At 39.0% G+C, this 21097-nt stretch overlaps 3 protein-coding genes across 10 annotated transcripts in view; 2 read left to right on the top strand and 1 right to left on the bottom strand.

The window, feature by feature from the left end:
- Positions 1 to 6293, top strand: part of megf11 (multiple EGF-like-domains 11) — a 119462-nt gene extending 113169 nt beyond the window's left edge. For all 5 annotated transcript variants that reach the window (XM_083552032.1, XM_083552033.1, XM_083552036.1 and 2 more), the window contains 2 exons: positions 176 to 382; positions 5299 to 6293. In XM_083552032.1, the coding sequence (XP_083408158.1) occupies positions 176 to 382; positions 5299 to 5471 (380 nt within the window). In that variant the 3' untranslated portion in view covers positions 5472 to 6293. The remainder of the gene's footprint in view (positions 1 to 175; positions 383 to 5298) is intronic.
- Positions 6294 to 7312: 1019 nt separating this feature from the next.
- rab11a (RAB11a, member RAS oncogene family) lies at positions 7313 to 17877 on the bottom strand. 3 transcript variants are annotated; one of them, XM_083552145.1, is made up of 6 exons: positions 17758 to 17877; positions 15405 to 15600; positions 13830 to 14025; positions 13029 to 13222; positions 10427 to 10507; positions 7313 to 9814 (listed from the first exon to the last, which is right to left on the bottom strand). In XM_083552145.1, the coding sequence occupies exons 2-6, from the start codon at positions 15442 to 15444 to the stop codon at positions 9678 to 9680; spliced, it is 648 nt and encodes a 215-aa protein (XP_083408271.1). In that variant the 5' UTR covers positions 15445 to 15600; positions 17758 to 17877; the 3' UTR covers positions 7313 to 9677. The 3 variants fall into 3 exon arrangements, with proteins under 3 accessions (XP_083408271.1, XP_083408270.1, XP_083408269.1); XM_083552144.1 differs by lacking the exon at positions 17758 to 17877 and adding an exon at positions 16405 to 16468; XM_083552143.1 differs by lacking the exon at positions 17758 to 17877 and adding an exon at positions 16405 to 16433 and having other exon boundaries at positions 15405 to 16264.
- Positions 17878 to 17928: 51 nt separating this feature from the next.
- dennd4a (DENN/MADD domain containing 4A) overlaps positions 17929 to 21097 on the top strand; it is a 30629-nt gene continuing 27460 nt past the window's right edge. The window contains exon 1 of one of the 2 annotated variants that reach the window (XM_083552014.1): positions 17929 to 18157. The gene's annotated coding sequence lies outside the window, so the exon portion shown is untranslated. The remainder of the gene's footprint in view (positions 18158 to 21097) is intronic. The other variant, XM_083552015.1, reaches the window with a different exon arrangement.

Below are 21097 nucleotides of genomic sequence, written 5' to 3'. Positions count from 1 at the left end.
GGAAACAGTGGTGTATTTTTATTTATTTTTTTACATGCTGTGCAGTACAGTAGTATGCGAGGTCACAGCATTAATCTCACTAAAGATAACATGAAGGTCTCATACAATCTGTTGTACATTTCCCTTATCTAGTTCTGCTGGTGCAGAATTTATGTTGTCTCTATGTGATCTGCAGACTATATCAAGCCATCCATGTGCAGCACCAGTTCATGTTCAATAAACAGTGAGAATCCATATGCCACCATACGGGATCCACCAGGCCTGACCTGCAAGCACACAGAGAGCAGCTATGTGGAAATGAAGTCTCCTGCACACAGAGACCTGCCATTCTGCACCAGCAGTACCACCCGCACCTCTGCAAGCAGGAACATCTATGACATGGGTGAGTTAGATATGAGGAAGGGGAAATGCAAATATATAGCATTATGTTGCATTTGCAGGACGTTATACAAAATGTTTCTAAATATTTTAAATGCATATATTGTAAAGGGGTTAATTCAGACATAAACAACTTTTGAACAGTATTTTAGTTCGGTGATTATTGTTTCTTTGATGATATAGTGGAAATTCAATGAAAAGTAAGTGTACGATTTAGTTAAACCGTTACTGACTGTAGCCCATCTGTTGCTATACACGATGAATCTGTTTCTGCCAACCTGAACCCCAGCCATCACAGTATGTGGAAGTACAGGGTGCTGTTATGTAGAACATATGCAAGCAATTGTAATGCAAATGTTTTTGCTTTTTCTTTGTCAACCTTTATTTTGTTACATTTCTTTATACACTATTGCCTTCAATATGTGGACACGCCTCCAAATTATTGAGTTTAGATGTTTCATCAACACCCATTACTACATAACATTAAGCACAAAGCCAGGCAATCCCTATAGACAAACACTGTCAGGAGAGTGATTTATACTGAGAAGCTTAGTGACAGTGTTGTGGCATGGGTATTAGGATGCCGCAACCTTGCCGCAAGATAGTGATATTTCTTCCCTGCTGAATCTGCCTGGGCAACTGTCAGCGATAAAAATCTAATTCTTCAGGATCAACAACAGCTTGTCTGAGAAGCAAAAGACCACACAAACCCAGGAGATTTGGAGCACAGATTGCTGTAGTGTATATTGAATTCTCTGTTGCATTAATAAAGAGTTTTAAACTCCCTCTAGAAGTTCAAATTCAAGTTTATTTCTATAGTGATTTTCACAATGGACATTGTCTCAAAGCGGCTTTACAGAACTTAATAATTAAAGTGAATTGTGTGTATTTATCCCTGATGGGCAGCCTGGGGTGAGTGTGGCAAGGAAAAACTCCTTAGATGTAATGAGGAAGAAACCTTGAGAGAAACCAGACTCAAAAGAGGAACCCATCCTTATTTGGGTGATATTAAGAGTGTGATTATAACTCTTAAGCACAAGGTTATGATATGTGATGTGTGTTATGTGTAGGCTTTGCTAAAAAGATATGTCTTTAAACTGTGCTTTATCTGGGAGAGTGTGTCTGAGCCCTGAACACTGTCAGAAATACTATTCCAAAGTTTACTAGCTAAATTTGAGAATGCTCTACTGCCTTTAGTGGACTTTGCTATTCTAGGAACTACTAAAAGTCCGAAGTTTTGAGATCTCAAAGAGCGTGATGGATTGTAGCTTGCTAGAAGACTGGAGAGATAATTGGAGGCTAAACCATTTAGTGTTTTGTAAGTAAGTAGTAATAGTTTATAGTTGATTCAAACTTAACAGGTAGCCAGTGTTGGGATGATAAGATTGGGATTATATGGTCATATTTTCTCGACCTTGTGAGAACTCTGACTGCTGCATTCTGGACTAACTGTAGTTTGTTTATTAATGATACAGAACAACCGCCTTGTAATAAAAATAGTCCAGTCTGGAGATCATGAATGTATGGACGAGCTTTCCTGCATCAGATATAGACAGCATGTTTCTTAGCTTAGCAATATTTCTAAGGTGAAGGCTGTTTTTTTTAAATATAGGAGATATGATTCACAAGTTGTTCTCTAGAAGCAATATTAGCACAGGATCTGTCCATCAGGATCCTCATAACCAAGTAGCTGCACACAAGCCTGAGATCACTGTGTGCGACCACCAAGAAATCAGAGTGCCAGCAGTTCACTGTGGTGAAAGTGGGATAATGGTGTGGGACTGGTTTTCATGGTTTAAGCCAGGCAGCATACAAAGAGATTTAAACAATTGAATGCTTCCAGTTTGGTGGCAAGTTCCCACAGACATGTAGAAAACCTTCCCAGAAGATAACAGACTATTATAGCGAAGAGAGGGGTAACTCCACACTGATGCATATGGTTTTTAAATAACCAGCAAGCTCCCAAATGCATGATGGTCAAACATCTATAAACCGTGGGTCATATAATGAATGTAAAAAGATACAATGTGCATCTACAGAGTACAGTATCTCACAAAAGTCAGTACACCCCTCACATTTCAGCAACCATTTTATTATTCATCATGTTCATGTTTTTGTCTGCTTGACAGGAACATACACATTTGTGTATCTTGTATTAGAGCAGTTAAAATTTGGTGCTTTGTGTAGAATTCTCTCATACTGACCACCGGATAGTCAGCAAGGCACCTCATGGCAAAGAACTTTCTGATGATTTGAGAATTAGAATTATTGCTTTTTACAAAGATGGCCAAGGCTATAAGATCGGTAACACCATAAAACTGACTTACAGTACAGTGGCCAGGGTCATGCAGAGGTTTTCCAAGACCAGTTCCATTTAGAACAGGAAGCTGCCTTCAAAAAACAGATGCATGAGTGCTGCCAGCATTGCTTTAGAAGCGGAAGGTCCGGTTTTCAGTGCCCAAATGATACGTCGCGCACTGCAACAAGTCGGTTTGCATGGCTGTCATCCCAGAAGGAAGCCTTTTCTGAAGCTGGTTCACAACAAAGCCTGCAAACATTTAGCTGAAGACAACCTGTCCAAGAGTATGAATTACTGGTACCATGTCCTGTGGTCTGATGAGACTCAGATAAACTTGTTTGGCTCAGATGGTGTCCAGCATGTGTGGTGACACACTGGTGAGGAGTACCAAGAAAATTGTGTCTCACCTACAGTCAAGCATGATGGTGGTGGCATCATGGTTTTGGGCTGCATGAGTGCTGCTGGTAGGTACTAGGGAGCTGCAGTTCATTAAGGGAAACATGAATTCAAACATGTACTGTGACATTTTAGAGCAATCCATGAAATTGGGCAAAACCGCAATTTTCCAAACACACAAGATGACAACTGCCCTGCGGAGGAAGCTGAAGGTGAAGGTGTTGAAGTGTCACTAGAAGTATGTCACCAGACCTGAACCTTATTGAGCACCTGTGGGGCATCCTCAAGCAGAAGTGCCATGTGTCTGACATCCAGCAGCTTCATGATGTCATTATGGAGGAGTGGAAGAGGGTCCCACAACAACCAGTGCAGCTCTATGGAATTCAAACCCAGGAGGATTGAGTCAGTGCTACATAACAATGGTGCTCACACAAAATAATACACTTTGGACACAGTTTTGGCAGTTATTTTAACAATAATTGCTGTATGTTGAGTTATTTTCAGAGGGCAGTAAATCTGTACTGCTATACAAGCTGCACATTAACCTCTCTAAAATATCCAAAAATCCAGGTTTAATTTCTTTAATATTCTCCCTTGAGAAGATATAATTAAATGGTTGCTGAAATGTGAGGGGTGTACTTATTTTTGTTCGCTACTGTATTTAGAGTGTGAAACCATTTTCAATATTTTGCGTATGTATACCACTAGAATAGATGTGAAATGAAGTAATCAAGCTTCAGCTTAATTCAAGATAAGATAGTCTCTCTATTTTTTAACAGACTCAATAATTGGACAAATGAAATATAAGGATTTTGTTATTAATACATGGATGTGGAACATTTGCAGTCAATTACTGCCTGAAGTCTTAAATCGGTTGACTTCACCAAATGCTGAGTTCCTCACGTAAGATGCTTTGCCACACGCTCAGCTGCTGTATGATTGTGGTCTTTCTACTTTCAGTTTTGTTTTGCATGCTCAGCTAGGTAAGGAACAGGTAACTGACTCTGGCATTTAAGAACATTTCATTTCTTTGACTTAAGAAGTTCTTGGGTCAATCTAATTCTCTTAGCTGTCAGATAATCTGTAATTACCAGTGACCCAGTTCCCACTGGCAGTCATATATGCTCATAACACTGCCATTACCGTACGCTACGCTTTGGATCATGAGCAATCCCTCTTTTTCGTATACTTTTTTATACTGTAATTCTAATTCAGCTTATCTTGTTCCATAACTGCATAGACCTTTTTACATGTTTTCTAGCAAAGTCTATTCTGGTCTTGGTACCTGTGATATGGACCTGAAAGTAAACCCTCCGTATTTACATTTATGCTGTCTCTTCATTGTGAATTTTGAAAATAATACCCCTATGTCCCCATGAGTGTTCATGTGTTGGCTAGATGTGAATACATTTTTATTCACCAGGGAAATAACTCTGCAATTATTCACTTGTATCCTGTGGTCTTCTGAGCCTTTTGCTGTTACAGAGCTCACCAGTGCATTCCCTCTTTCAAGAATTCACCAAATTGTTGATTTGGCCACTTCTGAAGTCTCTGCTACCTTTTTGATAGGTCTGTTTTGATGATGTCCTCTTTCACTTGCATCTGTGGACAGAAAGTCTGAAATCCTGACCATATATCTCCTTAAGTTCTCATTAAATTAAAGCTAACAGTCCACACCTGGCCACGAAACTACATATCAGTCAGTTCTTTAAGTACGTTTAAGCCTGTGAATATGGAGCGACTAAAATAGTTGTAAATTCTAAATGTTTATTGCAATATTTGTGATATTTATGTTAAACCACTTCAATTAAAGGAGAAGAGTGACAGGAGTGATTTGTGATAGAAGAGTATCTGCCAGAGTGAAAGGGAAAGTTTATAGGACTGCGGTGAGGAAAAAAATTCAGACAAATGCAAAATTAGGCGAGAGCAGTCTTATCAAAAACTGGCTAATGACTTTACTGCTTTAATTGCCTTAAAATCCCAGCAATGCTGCTGTACCTGATACGGTCAACATTAACTGCTGTACTGTAATTGATCCACCACCCAAAGAATATCTGTGATTCTACCGATTGATAGGGGGAGAGGTTAGTTAACAAACTGTATAGCAAGAAAGGGGCTACAGTGAGTAATTGTGTAAATCTATAAAGTGCACCTATTATGTATGTATATGTGTTATTTGTATACATCTGAATATTTAACTAAGATTTTGCCTGCATCTTCATCAGAACCCACAGTAAGTGTCCTACAGGGACCCAATGGCCTGGCGACCGGTTTCTCCCAGAACCCTTATGACCTTCCTCGGAACAGCCACATCCCCAGCCACTACGACATCCTGCCAATGCGCCACAGCCCCACACACACTCTGCCCCCCGAGAGCCCCCCGAGCTCCCTGCTGTAGAGTCCAGACCTCAGCCTACCTCTACCCTACAGCAAGCATCGCCTGCATCTGCAGGACCTCCTCTCGTCTATCTTTTTATCTTATCACCTCTTTCCTTCTCTTTCCCACATATACACAGATACATAACAAGATGGCGGCTATAAATGCTGTAAACTAAAGTTTTGCTGAATTGGTATGTGTCTACATGTGTGTGTGTATGAGGGACAACAGATGGCTAAGAAAGGACTGTACAGAGAAATGTATAGATATTAGCAAATAGTTATTTCTCTCTTCTCTTTATTTGGTTCCCTGGAAGATAAAGGGGATTTAATTAATAGGGTGGACTGGGAACCGAAGGAAAAAAAATAAAAAATATATATATATATAATCCTGTATTCTTTATCTAATCATGTATATTGTAGCAGACTACTGGACTATCAAGGCTCTCATGTGTTCAAGGGTTTCTATACAAACAAGCCAGCTGTAAGAGGAACATAGTGTCAGTGGTTCACTGGGCAGTAACTTATCCCAGTCACCTCTCTAAAGCGATCAGGGACTGACCCTGGCCATCTAAAGAGAGTCAGTGTATACTGTCACCTACAGGTGAAGTGTCACTGCTAACCTTGAATAAAGAGGACTGAAAAGACAGAGCATGGCTTAATAGGAAATGGTTAATAGTAAGACCATTTAGTTTTTACTGTATAAAGACAATTACCAAAACATGTTTTTGAGAAACATCAGTTTTTGTTCATAACACTACAGTGTAATTCTTCAAACATTTCATAAACTATTTGAAAATCTGCTGAGGTGGTACACAGCTCTTAATAAAAGATTTATGAGAAATAGAAGCTTGATATACACTGTTCTTAATTCCAATGGTCTATATTAAACTGCTGTTTCTTCCAAAAACATTTATGAATGGTTATATATCAAGTTTGCAGGTGTAATGTCATGTGAATGTGTATTGAAGATTGTATACTATAATGTTACTATAATTATATATAGATATATAGATATATAGATATATATATATATATATATATATATATATATATATATATATATATATATAAAGTCTTTTAATCTTAATTTCTGTTTACATTCTTAAAAATTCCTGTTTGGATATTGAGAGCTTTTTGTGTTTATTTGTAACATATTTGAAGAATTAGCCGTTTTGTTCTCCCACAAAGGAACTATAAATAGAAAATGGTCTCGCATGAGCGAATTATGCTTAAAATTCATTTCTTGTGACTATAACACTCGTGCACATTTAGCGATACACAGTGTAAGTGCTCTTTTGTGTCCAAGTAGATCCATTACAGTGGGCAGTGATCACCTACATATTTGTTCAGAGACATTTCCTGAATCTTGTTTTACTTGAAGTTCAGTTTGGTAGTTCTGCTCACTTGTTTCATTTTGTGCAATGCTCTAAATGTGACTCCATTCCCCTCACTAAAGCAATAACCTGCAGACAATCACACCCAGGGACAAAAGTGCAGTTTATCTGCCCATAATCAGCAAGGGGGTATGCTTTATGCCTGTTTGTTAAAGAGAACTGATTAGATGCGTCATTTCATTCAAAATAAAGCGAACAGAGAATAGGTTTAAGTTTAACAGTAGCCCTCACACGCATGACATGTTGTAGATGAGCTACTTCTCTTTTACCTGAGGGAATTAACCACTACACATTGTTTCATGATTTTTCGAAATGACCATCGAGTGTTAAGGAAATGAAATGCGGCAGTTCATTTAACCACAAACTTTGATTAGGAAGGATGACAAAGGCACTTGTTACAAACTACAAATACAAAAATTCATTTTCATAATACATAAAACATTTATCACAAATTTCCTAAATAAACTCACGTAACCGTAATTTTTATTTTTCACTTTGAAATTCGAATTACAGTGGATAGAGTAATAGTATAATGATAAAAAAAAAAAATCACAGTACAGCACAGACAAAACAAATATTTCTGAGGCAATATGTGAAAGAGAACTAACAGAACATCAATATCCAGATAAACATAAGACACACCAACTAGTTGCAGTGCTTAGGTTGGGCATAGCTGTGCCATCTGTACCCATACATCATTGGCACTGCCCTTTAGCCATCTACCAGTCAGTTACATGATTAGTTTCAGGGTCCCGAGGGCCATTTTGGAAGGAAGGCCCAATAGCATTTAGTCACACAATGCATAGAATAAGACATGGTGCCCAACGTGACAGGTATACAATTTTCTTTACAGCTATTCTATTCTGCTTTAGACTGCCATATTGCAATGTTCATAATGTGAGTATTATGACTGATTTTGTGAAAAGCTGTCAAGAGAGTCTAAACACTTCTAATAATAATATTTCTATAATAATTCTGCATTATTACACCAGCTATTACTACAAGTTGGGACAGCGGTTTTCAGCCTAATCCAAAAGGGATCTCAGAGTGCCTTGCTTTAGAAAGAGTTCTTTTAAGCATAACAGAAGGTTTTAAGGATGGATAGAACAAAGTAGATCATGCATATTGTCCTCACTATCATTTCTACAGTACACACAACACAATTCCTTAGGCAGCCATGGTGCAAAAATGATTTGCAGTTTATGATGCTCCCCCCCCCCCCCCCCCAACATTTGCTGAAATCACAGGAATGCTTGCTTTTACAATCACAACATGATTATACTGGGCTACAATACATTATACAGTCTTAATTTATTTTGATCAGAAACATTGTACTGTACTTAAATTCCAGGAGTCTTACATAATAGGCACAAAACAAGAAATCAGTTGGCTAATATAGAATAAATATTAAAGAATTAAACTGTAGTGTGGGTTAGATCAGAAAAGAAATAGTGTGTTTGGTGCAAAAACAGAAAAGCTCCAGCCTACAATCATCAGGTATGTCTTATGTGCAGTGGTCTGGCTATTCTTTCTCATCACTAAGGAGAGTGGTACGATGAATGGAAAGTTTGACACCGTTTCATTCTTAGATCTCTGTTCCCCACTTACAGTTCTACACAAATCTTTTATTTATGGTGTTGCAATGCTGTTAAAATGGGTAGCTACCCTGACTGCCATCAAATTCTAAAGCTCAAATGTGTTGCTTTTGTTCCTTTCCCCTTCTCAATTTATGCATCGAATGACATTTCGAAACTTGCTGCTTAACCTGGCTAAAAGAACCAAATGTAGTTGGCATGAGAGGCAACAAACTTACAATAAAGAAAAAAGCAGCAGTCAGAATGGAGAAATGCCACCATTTTAACACTGAAGGTGGTTATGTGAAAGTCCTCACAGCACTGCCGTGATGAGCTGAAGGAAAAAGCCCACGGTGTGAGCGCATGCACAAAAATTGGAGGCTCCCTAATGTGACATTCCACTGAGAAAGGCACTAAAACCACTACGCTACAAGAAATGCACAAGATGAATGGAAAGCAGCACGAGTCCGTCAGTCAGTGTGAGGAGTCATGTCTGTGGGGCTCTCTGTATCAAAGAGCATCTTCCCACTCCTCTTTCGAGAATGCTGATATTAAGCATGCAAGCATATTCTACAATACAGACCACAGGAGCCACAACGATCATGACTGACGGTGTTACGCTATTCCCTCAAATATGGTCAAAAATACAACAGAAGTGATCCTCTGATTATAGTTAAGTTTACATGCAAATTGAAGCTTTTGCATTTGTGCAGCCATAGCTAAAGTCGGGAAACTCGATCTCTGGGGTCTAATAGTCGCCTAACATTTAGTATCCGAAATCTCTAAACACAGCATACAATAATACCTCCTTAATGTCACTGTCTAACCTTATGACAGGCTCAGTCACAAACATGGACCAGCTGCACGAGACACTGACATGAACAAACCTCACACTGTTCGCAAATGAAAGAATATATTAAGACGTTTATGTGAAGATAAGCACAACTGATTATTAAAATTTTGCGATAAACAAACAAAAAAAAGCCTACCATGGCAGAGGGGAGAAAGAAAAAAAAAAAAAAACAAACACAAAAGATGTTAGTCCAGAGCACAGGTGGTAACCCTTTTGAGATCTGAGGTTTGGAAACACAGCTTCTGTGCTCTAGCCCAAGCGTGCAGCTGCGCCTCTGAACCAAAGCAGTCTTTAAGAGGTGGTGAAAAAGAGGGGAAGGGGAGAGAAGAGAAGAGGAGAGGAGAGGGAGGGATGAGGGCTTTTCTGCAGGTGGGCTTTGCAGGAAAAGGAGGTCATGGACGAGGCTAGATGTTCTGGCAACACTGCATTTTTGGCTTATTCTCAGTGGGCTGCACCTGGATGGACACCACGTTGTTGCTGGGCGATATGTCGTTGTCCCGGCGGTCCGACATCTGTTTCTGGGACACGATGCGGTAGATTTCTGCAAGATAACGATCAGCGTGTAAGGTATAGGATTATCCGGTCTATTAAAGTCAGCAATTATGATAATCGAAACGATAGAACTGGTTCGGAATCCTTTTATTTTTGGAGGGTCGCATTAGTATGTACACAGAGATATCTGCTCTAAAAATAGCTCTTGTTTGCTGAGAAGCCTCTGAAATCATTTGAATTCATTACACCTTTTTTATTCAGACTTGGCCATAACCATTGCAGTACGCCTGAGGTAATGCAATTATAACGTTATATCTGATGGCCTTTAAAAACATAAACTTCTTTCAGCTTACAGTGCAGAAAGGAAATAAGGCTGACAAACAAAGCTGCAACAGAAGCAGGAAGCTTTGTTTTTATTACAGTCACGTCAAGCTGGAGAAACTCAATGGACCCACCCCAGCAAGGTCAGCCCTTTGATTAGTCATTCATAAAAGAATGGCCTTCGACCAAAAACCAATCAGCCTTTACACTTACACTAACACACTCATCTGCATGAAGTTTGGCTTATCAACTTTTTCACTCCTCTGGTTTCCATTCAAGTATGATTTTTATCCTCAAGCCAACAGCATAATAGAAACCAAATAAACAAGACCCCACTTACCAGTCAGGATGGTCTGAAAGGCTGTCTCCACATTGGTAGAATCCAAAGCTGATGTCTCCAAGAAAGACAATCCATTCTTCTCTAAAGACAAAAGGATCATTTGTTTATTTTATTTTTTTTACAGATATAGAACATCAAGTCCCCAGTAATCCACTAAAAAAAAACAGTTCCTAAATATATCATCTTCACTTTTGCTTTACGAAACATTTTTACGGAAAGTATTCAGACCCCCTTAAATTTTCACTCTGTGTTATATTGCAGCCATTTGCTTAAATAATTTAAGTTAATTTCTTTTCCTCATTAATGTACACATAGCACCCCATATTGACACAAAAACACAGAATTGTTGACATTTTTGAGATGGATCTACACCTCCATTTGAGTCCAGAAATGTTTGATTATACTGATTGGACTTGATTAGGAAAGTCACACACCTGTCTATATAAGACCTTACAGATCATAATGCAGGTCGGAGCAAATGAGAATCATGAGGTCAAAGGAACTGCCTGAAGAGCTCAGAGACACAACTGTGTCAAGGCACAGACCTGGCCAAGGTTACAAAAAAATTTCTGCTGCACTTAAGGTTCCTAAGAGCAAAGGGGCCTCCATAATCCTTAAATGAAAGACGTTTGGGACGACCAGAACCCTTTCTAGAGCTGGCCGTCCAGCCAAACTGAGCTATCGGGTGAGAGAGGTAAAGAAGAACTCAAAGATCACTGCGGCTGAGCTCCAGAGATGCAGTCGGGAGATGGGAGAAAGTTGTAGAAAGTCAACCATCACTGCAGCCCTCCACCAGGGCATCGGGGCTTTTTATGGCAAAGTGGCCTGACGGAAGCCTCTCCTCAGTGCAAGAACCATGAAAGCCCGCATGGAGTTTGCTAAAAAAAAAAAAAAAAAAACACCTGAAGAACTCCAAGATGGTGAGAAAAAAGATTCTCTGGTCTGATGAGACCAAGATAGAACTTTTTGGCCTTAATCCTAAGCGGTATGTGTGGAGAAAACCAGGCACTGCTCATCACCTGTCCAATACAGTCGCAACAGTGAAGCATGGTGGTGGCAGCACCATGCTGTGGGGGTGTTTTCCAGCTGCAGGGACAGGACGACTGGTTGCAATCGAGGGAAAGATGAATGCGGCCAAGTACAGGGATATCATGGACGAAAACCTTCTCCAGAGTGCCCTGGACCTCAGACTGGGCCGAAGGTTTACCTTCCAACAAGACATTGACCCTAAGCACACAGCTAAAATGTTGTGAGTGGCTTCACAACAACTCCGTGACTGTTCTTGAATGGCCCAGCCAGAGCCCTGACTTAAACCCAATTGAGCAGACCTGGAGAGGATCTGCAAGGAGGAATGGCAGAGGCTCCCCAAATCCAGGTGTAAAAAAACTTGTTGCATCTTTCCCAAAAAGACTCCTGGCTGTATTAGATCAAAAAGGTACTTCTACTAAATACTGAGCAAAGGGTCTGAATAATTAGGACCATGTGATATTTCAGTTTTTCTTTTTTAATAAATCTGCAACAATGTCAACAATTCTGTGTTTTTGTGTCAGTATGGGGAGCTGTGTGTACATTAATGAGGAAGGAAAATGAACTTAAAGGATTTTAGCAAATGGCTGCAATATAACAAAGAGTGAAAAATTTAAGGGGGTCTGAATACTTACCCGTACCCACTTTACGCACACACACACACACACACACACCAGACATAACATTATGACCACCTGGCTAATATTGTGTTGGTCCTTTTTTCCTGACCGCTGAGCATTAACAGCATTAACTACTTCAGCATTTTCCACTACAGAAGCTCGTCTGTTGGATCGGACCACACGGACCAGCCTTCGTTCCCCCTGTGCATCAATGAGCCTCGGTTGCCCATGACCCTGTCGCAGATTCACCACTGTTCCTTTTGTGGACCTCTTTTTGATAAATACTGACCACTGCAGAGCAGAAACACCCCACAAGTGTTGCAGTTTTGGAAATGCTCCGATTAGAGGTCGACCGATATGGGTTTATCTCTGACTGATGCCGATATTTAGAAATCAGCCAATGGCGAAGATATGATGCCGATTTTCTCCCCCCTTTTATCTCCTAAAATGTGATATTTGATTAATAAAACATGTCACAGAAAATCAGTTGGGTTTAGTTTCCAGGGAGAAACAGAACTCCGATTGGCTAATTATCGCCTGCCTAATAATCAGCCTAATTTGCGGCACAATCGGTCGATGCCGATTAATAATAAAAAATAATAATAATCAGCCCGATCAATTGGCCAGCTGATCAATCGGTCAACTTCTAGCTCTGACCGCTTCAGACATCTTAATTTCGCCCCAGTCAAACTCACTCAAATCCTTACGCTTGCCCATTGTTCCTGCTTCGAACACATCAAATTTTCACTTGCTGCCCGCTATATCCCACCTACTAACAGGTGCCATGATGAAGAGAATCCGTGTTACACACCTCACTGGTCATAATGTTATAATGTCATAATGCCATGCCTGGTCAGGGTATACTTTTAAACAAGTTGTATTCTGAATAAAGACTGGGAGCAAAAAACATGGCCAGAGGTGAAAGTTCTTGACTCAACACCAGCTTGGGTTCTGACCTGCAAATGCGCGTGCCTCATCGGTGGGCACGGCCCGGAGATGGCGCAGGTCACTTTTGTTGCCAACCAGCATGATAACAATGTTGCTGTCTGCATGGTCCCTCAGCTCCTTCAGCCAGCGCTCCACATTCTCATAGGTCAGATGCTTGGCAATGTCATACACCAGCAGAGCGCCCACAGCACCACGGTAATACCTTTAACCAAAAACATAAGGCAATTTCTAGCTGGACAATAATAGATTTTTTTTTTTTTACTTTAAAGAAGGTCTACAATCTTTAAAACATACAATAAATACATCTGATTACAGGAATTCCAGAAAAACAATATTGGGATTTTTTTTTTTTTTCCCCAAACATGTACAAAAACAAGATAAATGATACTATAATATAATTAATTGTACTGTATTTGAAGGTGAAATTATGCAACTGGGGCTGTAACAATGGAGTTGGTCAGTGGTACTAACACATACTGCTTGACAAAACCATGAGATTGTGTGTGATAATGTAATTTTACATAAGAGTTCTGTAATTACTATAAATCGGATATTATAATATTCTAGATAAGCGATGCATGTCAAAATACTGCTCTTGGGCAAAGCCATAAACACTTAAGTACATGTGTGCACTTCATCCACATTTCTTGTTTGAACAGAATGACACACATTTAAATATCAAAGAAAGGTCAAAGTGTATGCCCTAAAGTTATTATGAGCAAACATCAGAGATGTAAAGGGTGATATTTTCAGCTGATTCTTTAAGGTGTCTCTGCCCAGAGTTGTGCATGAGGGTGATGTTTTCTTACGCTGAGGTGATGGCTCTGTAGCGTTCCTGCCCAGCCGTGTCCCATATCTGGGCTTTTACAGTCTTCCCATCCACCTGAATACTGCGAGTAGCAAACTCCACTCCAATGGTGCTTTTGCTTTCCAGGTTAAACTCATTGCGGGTGAAACGGGACAAAAGGTTACTCTTCCCCACACCAGAGTCTCCAATTAGAACCACTTCAAAATGGGGAAGAAAAGAAAAAAAAAACACAAACATCAAAAACTATTCACTTTCTGAACTTATCTCAAATAAATAGAGGTTTAACACAAAATATTCATATCAGACCCATACTGCTGGATCAGAAGTGAATCAGACCTGCCACATTTTCTGAGCGGCCCTTCTGTGTGTGTGTGTGTGTGTGTGTGTGTGTGTGTGTGTGTGTGTGTGTGAAAATATTATTACATTAGATTACAACCAGAACTTGTGCAACTCACTTCACAGACAGACATTTTTACAGCTCAGGTAAAGATTTTGCGAAGGTTTTGCAGGGTAAAGACCTGCACTGTCTAAGAAATACACAACGTAAAGACAGACTACAGGATCAGTCTTTCTGTCTCCTTTAATAAACACTTCCCTAAACTCGCTCTGCACTCCACTAGGTAACAATGGTAAAACAGCATCAAATTCACCTAGATGTCAAAGGACAAAAGAAAGACAATAATAGGGTTCTTCAAATGAAGAAAAAAAAAAAAACAACATTATATTATAGAACAGTGTTGCATAGTAAACGGTTGAAACAAAACATGCTACTAAGTTAATCCATAAAGAAGTAAAATAAATAAATAAATAAATAAATAAATAAAAACTGCACCTGGCTTGAAAATATTGATACAGAATTTATTTACGTAAATACATATAAGAAAGATTTAGATACAGATAGATAGATAGATAGATAGATAGATAGATAGATAGATAGATAGATAGATAGATAGATAGATAGATAGATAGATAGATATTCTAGTGGCCGGGTTTGTAGTAAGAGACAGTAAAATAAATAGTTAATAAGTAAATAAATGGCGACGTCTTCCTGGTTAGAGGGGAAAGGGGGGGGGAAGCTGGTTGTGGATAAGAACAAACGTTTGCCTGTCTTTTGACCATGGGGCAATAAAAACACTTTAAAGCGAGCTGCTCATGGTTTCACCGCTGCTTCGGGATCAGGATTAAGGTGTGGTGCTCGAGGCAGAAATATCTGGATACCTCAAACACAGAACATTACATTACATTAGGCGCCTGTTCACTGCGTCGCTCGTGTGTCCAGCTTTAGATACTCATCCAAATAAATGACAACGTCCCCCTATTTTTACATTTACTCCAACAAAAACAACCACTAAGGATTGAAATCAGCTGCGTCTAACGTTTTCCGGCTTGCATTAAAGCAACATTTCCCAGTCATGTTGGCCTGATAGCTAGTCTAGCCTAGGTGAAGACGGCTAGCATGCTAAGAATATTGTACAGTTCCTGTCTTACTCAATATCACCTCCTTTTTCTTGCTAACACCAGAAACAAGAATAAAACGAAGTCGACATTCAGTGTAGCCGCTTTATAAATGACTCACCTTTAAACAAGTAATCGTACTCGTCATCTCTTGTTCCCATCTTGTCAGAAATAAAGGTTAATCGGTGTAAGGAAACACTTCTTTAGCTAAAATGGACCCGGCCGCTCGCTCCTTCCCGCTGCTGCACTGCAGTCAGATTGGGTGTCATTCGGAAGCCATGCTAACTATTTAGCAAGCGAGCGGCCTGCACACAAGGCTTCAAAACAATCGCCACCAATTCAAAATAAAAGCCAGTGTTCTACAATCCGTGAAAAAAAAAAAAAAATTAAGTGATTTCTGTTGCTGGGTAAAAAACAAGACTGCGAGAGAGTGCTTTTAAACAACGAACTTATATCTCCCTCATTTTATTTGTGCTTCAGATTTTTATATATTTCAGACTTTTATATATTTGCCGAAATAAAGCTTCCTAAAACATCTGCTCCAGCATCGTGACTTATATACTAACATAGATCTTCAATATAAACAGATTGGTGTAGAATTTAGATGAACGATTTGATCGATTTATAATACTTAACACATTTTTATTATATATATTTCTGTATGCTCTGTGTCACTGTTGTGCTGTAAAATTAATCAGTTATTTAGCCGTTTAAATGTTCACACATTTTATTTTGATAAATTATTGTGGACTTGGCTTAAGAGGAAGCTGTATGTATATAGTAGTGTTTTTTGTTGTATGTTTTTTTCTCAAATAGCTACAAGCGTCTATTTACTTATTTCGTTCAGCTTAAATAAACGATTGTCGCTACATTGTACTTTATAAGTGATGTTGTGAGCTCTTTATTCAGCTGGTTCCATGGTGTAATGGTTAGCACTCTGGACTCTGAATCCAGCGATCCGAGTTCAAATCTCGGTGGAACCTGCAGGCGTAAATTTTTTTTCACCTTCTTCTTCTTTATTTGTTATTATTATTCAAATTTTGGAAAAACAAATAATTACACAAGAACCCTTACTAAATAATGGCTTCATGTAAAAAAAAAAAAAAATTGCCTACTCGTACCTCTAAGCCAATGACAACCCACTGCAGAGTAATTACTAAGCAGGTTTACAGCCTCGGTACACCGTAACATACTAATAAGCTACTGACACGGACGATTACACACCAAGGCAATAACAGAGTAAAGCTTCCTTGGCTTGCAAAATCAGGCCGAGAAAGCGACAGAAAGAACAAAGTATAAACAAACACACACACACACACACACACACACACACACACACACACACACACATTTTTTCAGCTTTCTTTATGCTTTGTGCACTTTTTATACTGAACAGAAGAGGGCAATCTTTTGCTAATTACATGTAACTTGGTGTGTAAATGAATAAGCCTTGTTTCTCATTATTCTTCTACTCGTTATTTTTGCTCTTATTATCATATATTAAGGACATATACTAGTATTATATGCAGTACCAGTCATACGTTTAAACACTTTTTATTCTTTATTGTACTATTATAGTAATATTTGTACATTAAAACTGAAGAAATCTGAACGCTGAAAAAACATATATATAATTATGTATTAAACAAAACAGAATGATATTTAATATTTTCGATTCTTCAAAGAAGCCACCTTTTGCTTTGATGACAGTTTTGCATTCTCTCAGCGTTCTCGCATTCTTCTGGGTTGTTTAACACGTCTTTGGTTAATACATACACATACGTGTTCTTTCATAGTATTAACGCGGAATACTAAATCGAATAAAAAGAATAGAAATAAAATAAATCAAGAACTCAAGAACTCAAACGTTTGACTGGTACTGTATATTATAATAATTTGGGTACTTATTATACAATAATAATAATAATAATGAAAATATAATGATAATAAAACACAATGGATATTGAAAATATAAAACATATTGCGGGTTATTTAACCCTTTTTTTGTTCATTACATCATTCCATACATGTTTTTTTTTTTTCCTAATTTGGATATCTTCAGTATAAACGTACAATGTTAAAAATATTTTTTTAAGAAAATACGCGAAAGGTGAAGGTGTGTCAAAAAATGTGATTGATTGATTTGTACTGTACACTAATTGTTTTAAAAAATGGCACAGTTCTAGCTGGCCTCACAAAACCTCACACATTATAAATGCAGGGGGATTAAATAAGAAGAGACGTGGTAGAATAAATACTTTAATTGCGAGAGAACAACCTCCGTCAGTCAGTGTGCTGATGGAGCTCGTGCTCACGCTCGCGCTCTCACTCTCGCTGTTTGTTTTGTTTGTGGTTGTTGTTTTTTTATGCCAAAAGAACAAGAGGTATTACATACTCATGTTAAATGTACACTTACTTACTGAGAAAAAAAACACTACACATTTCAACTAAAAATAAATAAATAAAATACATACATTTTAAAGTTTTTAGAGCATTACATGTTTTCAGTGCTTTTTTTGTTTCTTGTTTCTTTCAAGAGATTCACATACAATTCGAAGTCCTCGCTCGCGCTATTCTTCAGCAGAGCCAGGTCTGTTGTGACGTCCTCGACGTTTGCTGGCAGTCACGTGGTCGTCTCATAAGCGCGTGCGCGAGAGTCGAGCCCAGCGCATCCCAAATAGCGGTGAGCGGCGCCGATGCTGCGACTCCCGCAGCGACAAAATACACGACCGGACACATTTTATATCAAGAACGCGTTTGTTTTTTCTCGGTTAAAAAGAAGAAAGAAGGAGAATTTATTGCAACAAATACCAACGCTTCAAGCTGAATAAAAAGACGGCTTCCATGAGCAGATCATTATAAGCAACTGAAATCGTAAGTGAATATATATATATATATATATATATATATATATATATATATATATATATATATATATATACATACATACGTGTTGTGTGATGTATGAGGGTGATGTATTGTGTGCCAGGGAGAGCGGTGATGTCGGCGGTCGCGGTGAACACACACACTTGACCAAGATGCGTAGCGTTGATCGCGCATTGTGTTGACATTGTGTTGTTCAATTCACACGTCAGGTCTCCTTTTGACAGTCGGATGCTATATTCTGTTTATACTGTATCCATGTGTATACGCACTTTTGTTAAACGCTTACAAATGATTCTGATCGTTGTGTGCGGGATTCCCTGATGCTGCGTTCTGTCTCACACCTGGCCCTCGATAATAACAGACTACTAGAGCATAAACAGTGCTTGTGTGTGTGTGTGTGTGTGTGTGTGTGTGTTTGTGTGTGTGTGTGTGTGTGTGTGTGTTTGTTTATACTTTGTTCTTTCTGTCGCTTTCTCGGCCTGATTTTGCAAGCCAAGGAAGCTTTACTCTGTTATTGCCTTGGTGTGTAATCGTCCCGTGTATGCGTTTAAATGCTGGTGGAATGGGCTGCTTTGATGCACTGATACCAAACATCCTGTTACTAGTTTAATAAACCACCTTCAGAACAGTGGGATCAAACTTTGCCTGATTCAGTCATGATGAAGAGGACTGTGCATTACATGTTACATCATATTCAGTTTCAGTTTAAGTATGGCTTCTAGGGTATTCCCACTATAAAAAGCACACAGGTTTCATGTGTGTTGTATTAATGCATCAGTTATAGTCATGCGTCAGTGGTTAAAGGTTACTGTCTTTTGGAAGTTTCTGTAGCCCGAAATGACCAGCCACCGCACCCATAGAAGTACACTCTTATGCTGGCTTACATTGTTTTTCATTCAAGCTGATGAGATTTTTGTGGTCGAGATGGCCAGCCTACACTGGTTTTGCCAGCAGACTTGTTTGAATCTTGGCTGCATGTTTCCGAAAATGTATAATCTCATGGCTTGTGTTTGTGGTAGGTTCATTTAAAGCATTAGTCATTTTGTTATACTTGTTTTTCCCCCAACGAATCTTTCAAGTTCAGTATATTTTTATGGCCTGTTTGTGGCAACACCCCGTTTTTAATTGAATTACATTCATCATTCGAGACCAGGCTCGGTGTATGAGTGCAGCTTTAGACATTGTCGAGCTCTCATCAGGTGTAAAAACTGACTGCTTTCTGTAGCAAAAATCCAGTTTGTTGTCTTTCCTGTAACCCAGATCTGCCAGACAAAACATTTTTGGTTCGGAATAGCTTGGCTGCCTCCTTCCCAAAGTATGCAGATGTCTGCTTGTGTCTCTTCATGGTGCCGAGGAGTCAGATGTCCACCTCTGTGGCTTAAACAGGACCAGATGCTTGGCCAAATGTGCTGTATGAGTTCCTGCTTCCTGCATTCTCCCCTTGGCCTTCCTACAGCCCCAAAGCTGTGTGTTAGCAGGAACCTCCCTAGTGCAGGAGGTGCTGGGCTTGGGCCAGCGAGCCCAGCTTTGAAACAGCTGTATGACATCAAGTACATTGTTTTTGACAGTGTCTTGATTTTGCCTATCCATAGGCTCTTTAGAGCTACAGGGTGGAGAAAGAAGGCAAAGGCTTTTGCTGCAGACACAAGAAAATCTCCTTGGGAGTATAGATAAGCATAAAGATAAAGATAGGGGAAGATGGCATGCTGTTACACCGTGGCTGCTCTTTAATCTCCCGTTAAAGCCTTTTTTTTCATAATGTCATACTTGGAAGTCTGTAAAACTGTATTGCTACTAAACTCTGTGTTGTCCTTAGGCCTGAATGTGCTTAGAAAGCCTGTTGTTATTGATCTCCAAAGAATAAAAGTGTCCATTTCACTTGATTTACTGATAAAACTTGTACAGCAGGGTTATCCTGAGCTGTTTTTTAAGGCTTTGTCAAAATTAAGTGGTATGACTCATAATAACCATACCAGTAAAGAGAGAAAAGAGAACTACTCCAGTAGTCTGAGGTCAGCTTGCCTGGTACACAGTTCCTTAGCAATGTGCCGGAAATCAGTCATCGTTTAAAAAGACTAGTTCCCTCTTCTTTAATAAGCCAACCAAGGAGGCAGATTGTACTTACGCATTAAGTGTTGCAGTTACGCAGGTTCTCCTTGGCAGGATTTCCGTGGTGTAGGAGTTTGTGATGAAATGCTCAGCTTCCAGTATGGTTCCGGACATTCCTCCAACTCACTGTCTCTGTGTCATGCTGTTGGGATGTTTCTCAATCAGGCAGCAACATCCTGTCAGTGCATGCCCATTTTTGTCACAGCATGAGTCATTTTCAGGAATTATTTTACTTAAATGCTTTAAATGTTTTTACCTGAAGGCTTTCCTGGATTTTACTTAATAATTCTATTTATTTACTTACGACATTCACTTGTCTGTCTTATAATAATAACCATAAATGACATGGTCCTTTAATTGGAAAGATTGTTTCCAACGTGAAAGCAGATTGAATGTCAAATTATGCGTTTATTTCTGACTTTCTCAGAGTACAAAGCTTGTCATGAAAGTGTAATTTGCTTTTGTGATTGAAATTCCAATTATACAGAATGTCCTGCTCCTAACATTAATTAACATTTGTAAAATGTTCATACTCATTTTTAAACCATGAATATGATTTTCTTTCTGCTGGCACAAAACTCGAAAAGAAAAATACTTGCTGCTTTTTATTTATTTTTTTATTTTTTCACCATTGTTGCCATGGTGAAAGGATTATGATTTCTCTGCTCGCATTGCCAGTCCCTGGCGTGGTTGCGGGTCCAAGAGATTATGTCTCTATATATAATACAAAATCTCTTGCTTAACTTGTGACACATCTGCTGCAGTTTTCGCTCCGTATTTGCAGTAGAGTTTACCACACTCTGTGGTCTGAGATGTGCG

The sequence above is a fragment of the Silurus aristotelis genome (genome assembly GCF_946808225.1).
Source record: "Silurus aristotelis genome assembly, chromosome: 10".
NCBI lineage: Eukaryota > Metazoa > Chordata > Actinopteri > Siluriformes > Siluridae > Silurus > Silurus aristotelis.
The sequence above is the reverse complement of the archived record's forward strand: the minus strand, read 5'-3'. Positions and strand labels throughout refer to the sequence as shown.

Bases quoted from the DNA above. Each gene is read 5' to 3' on its own strand.
- rab11a (XM_083552145.1), bottom strand. From the start codon at position 15,444: ATGGGAACAAGAGATGACGAGTACGATTACTTGTTTAAAG. The intron at 14,026-15,404 runs GTGAGTCATTTA...CCCATTTTGAAG, and splicing joins GTACGATTACTTGTTTAAAG to TGGTTCTAATTGGAGACTCT. The intron at 9,815-10,426 runs GTAAGTGGGGTC...GTTATCTTGCAG, and splicing joins CTTTCAGACCATCCTGACTG to AAATCTACCGCATCGTGTCC.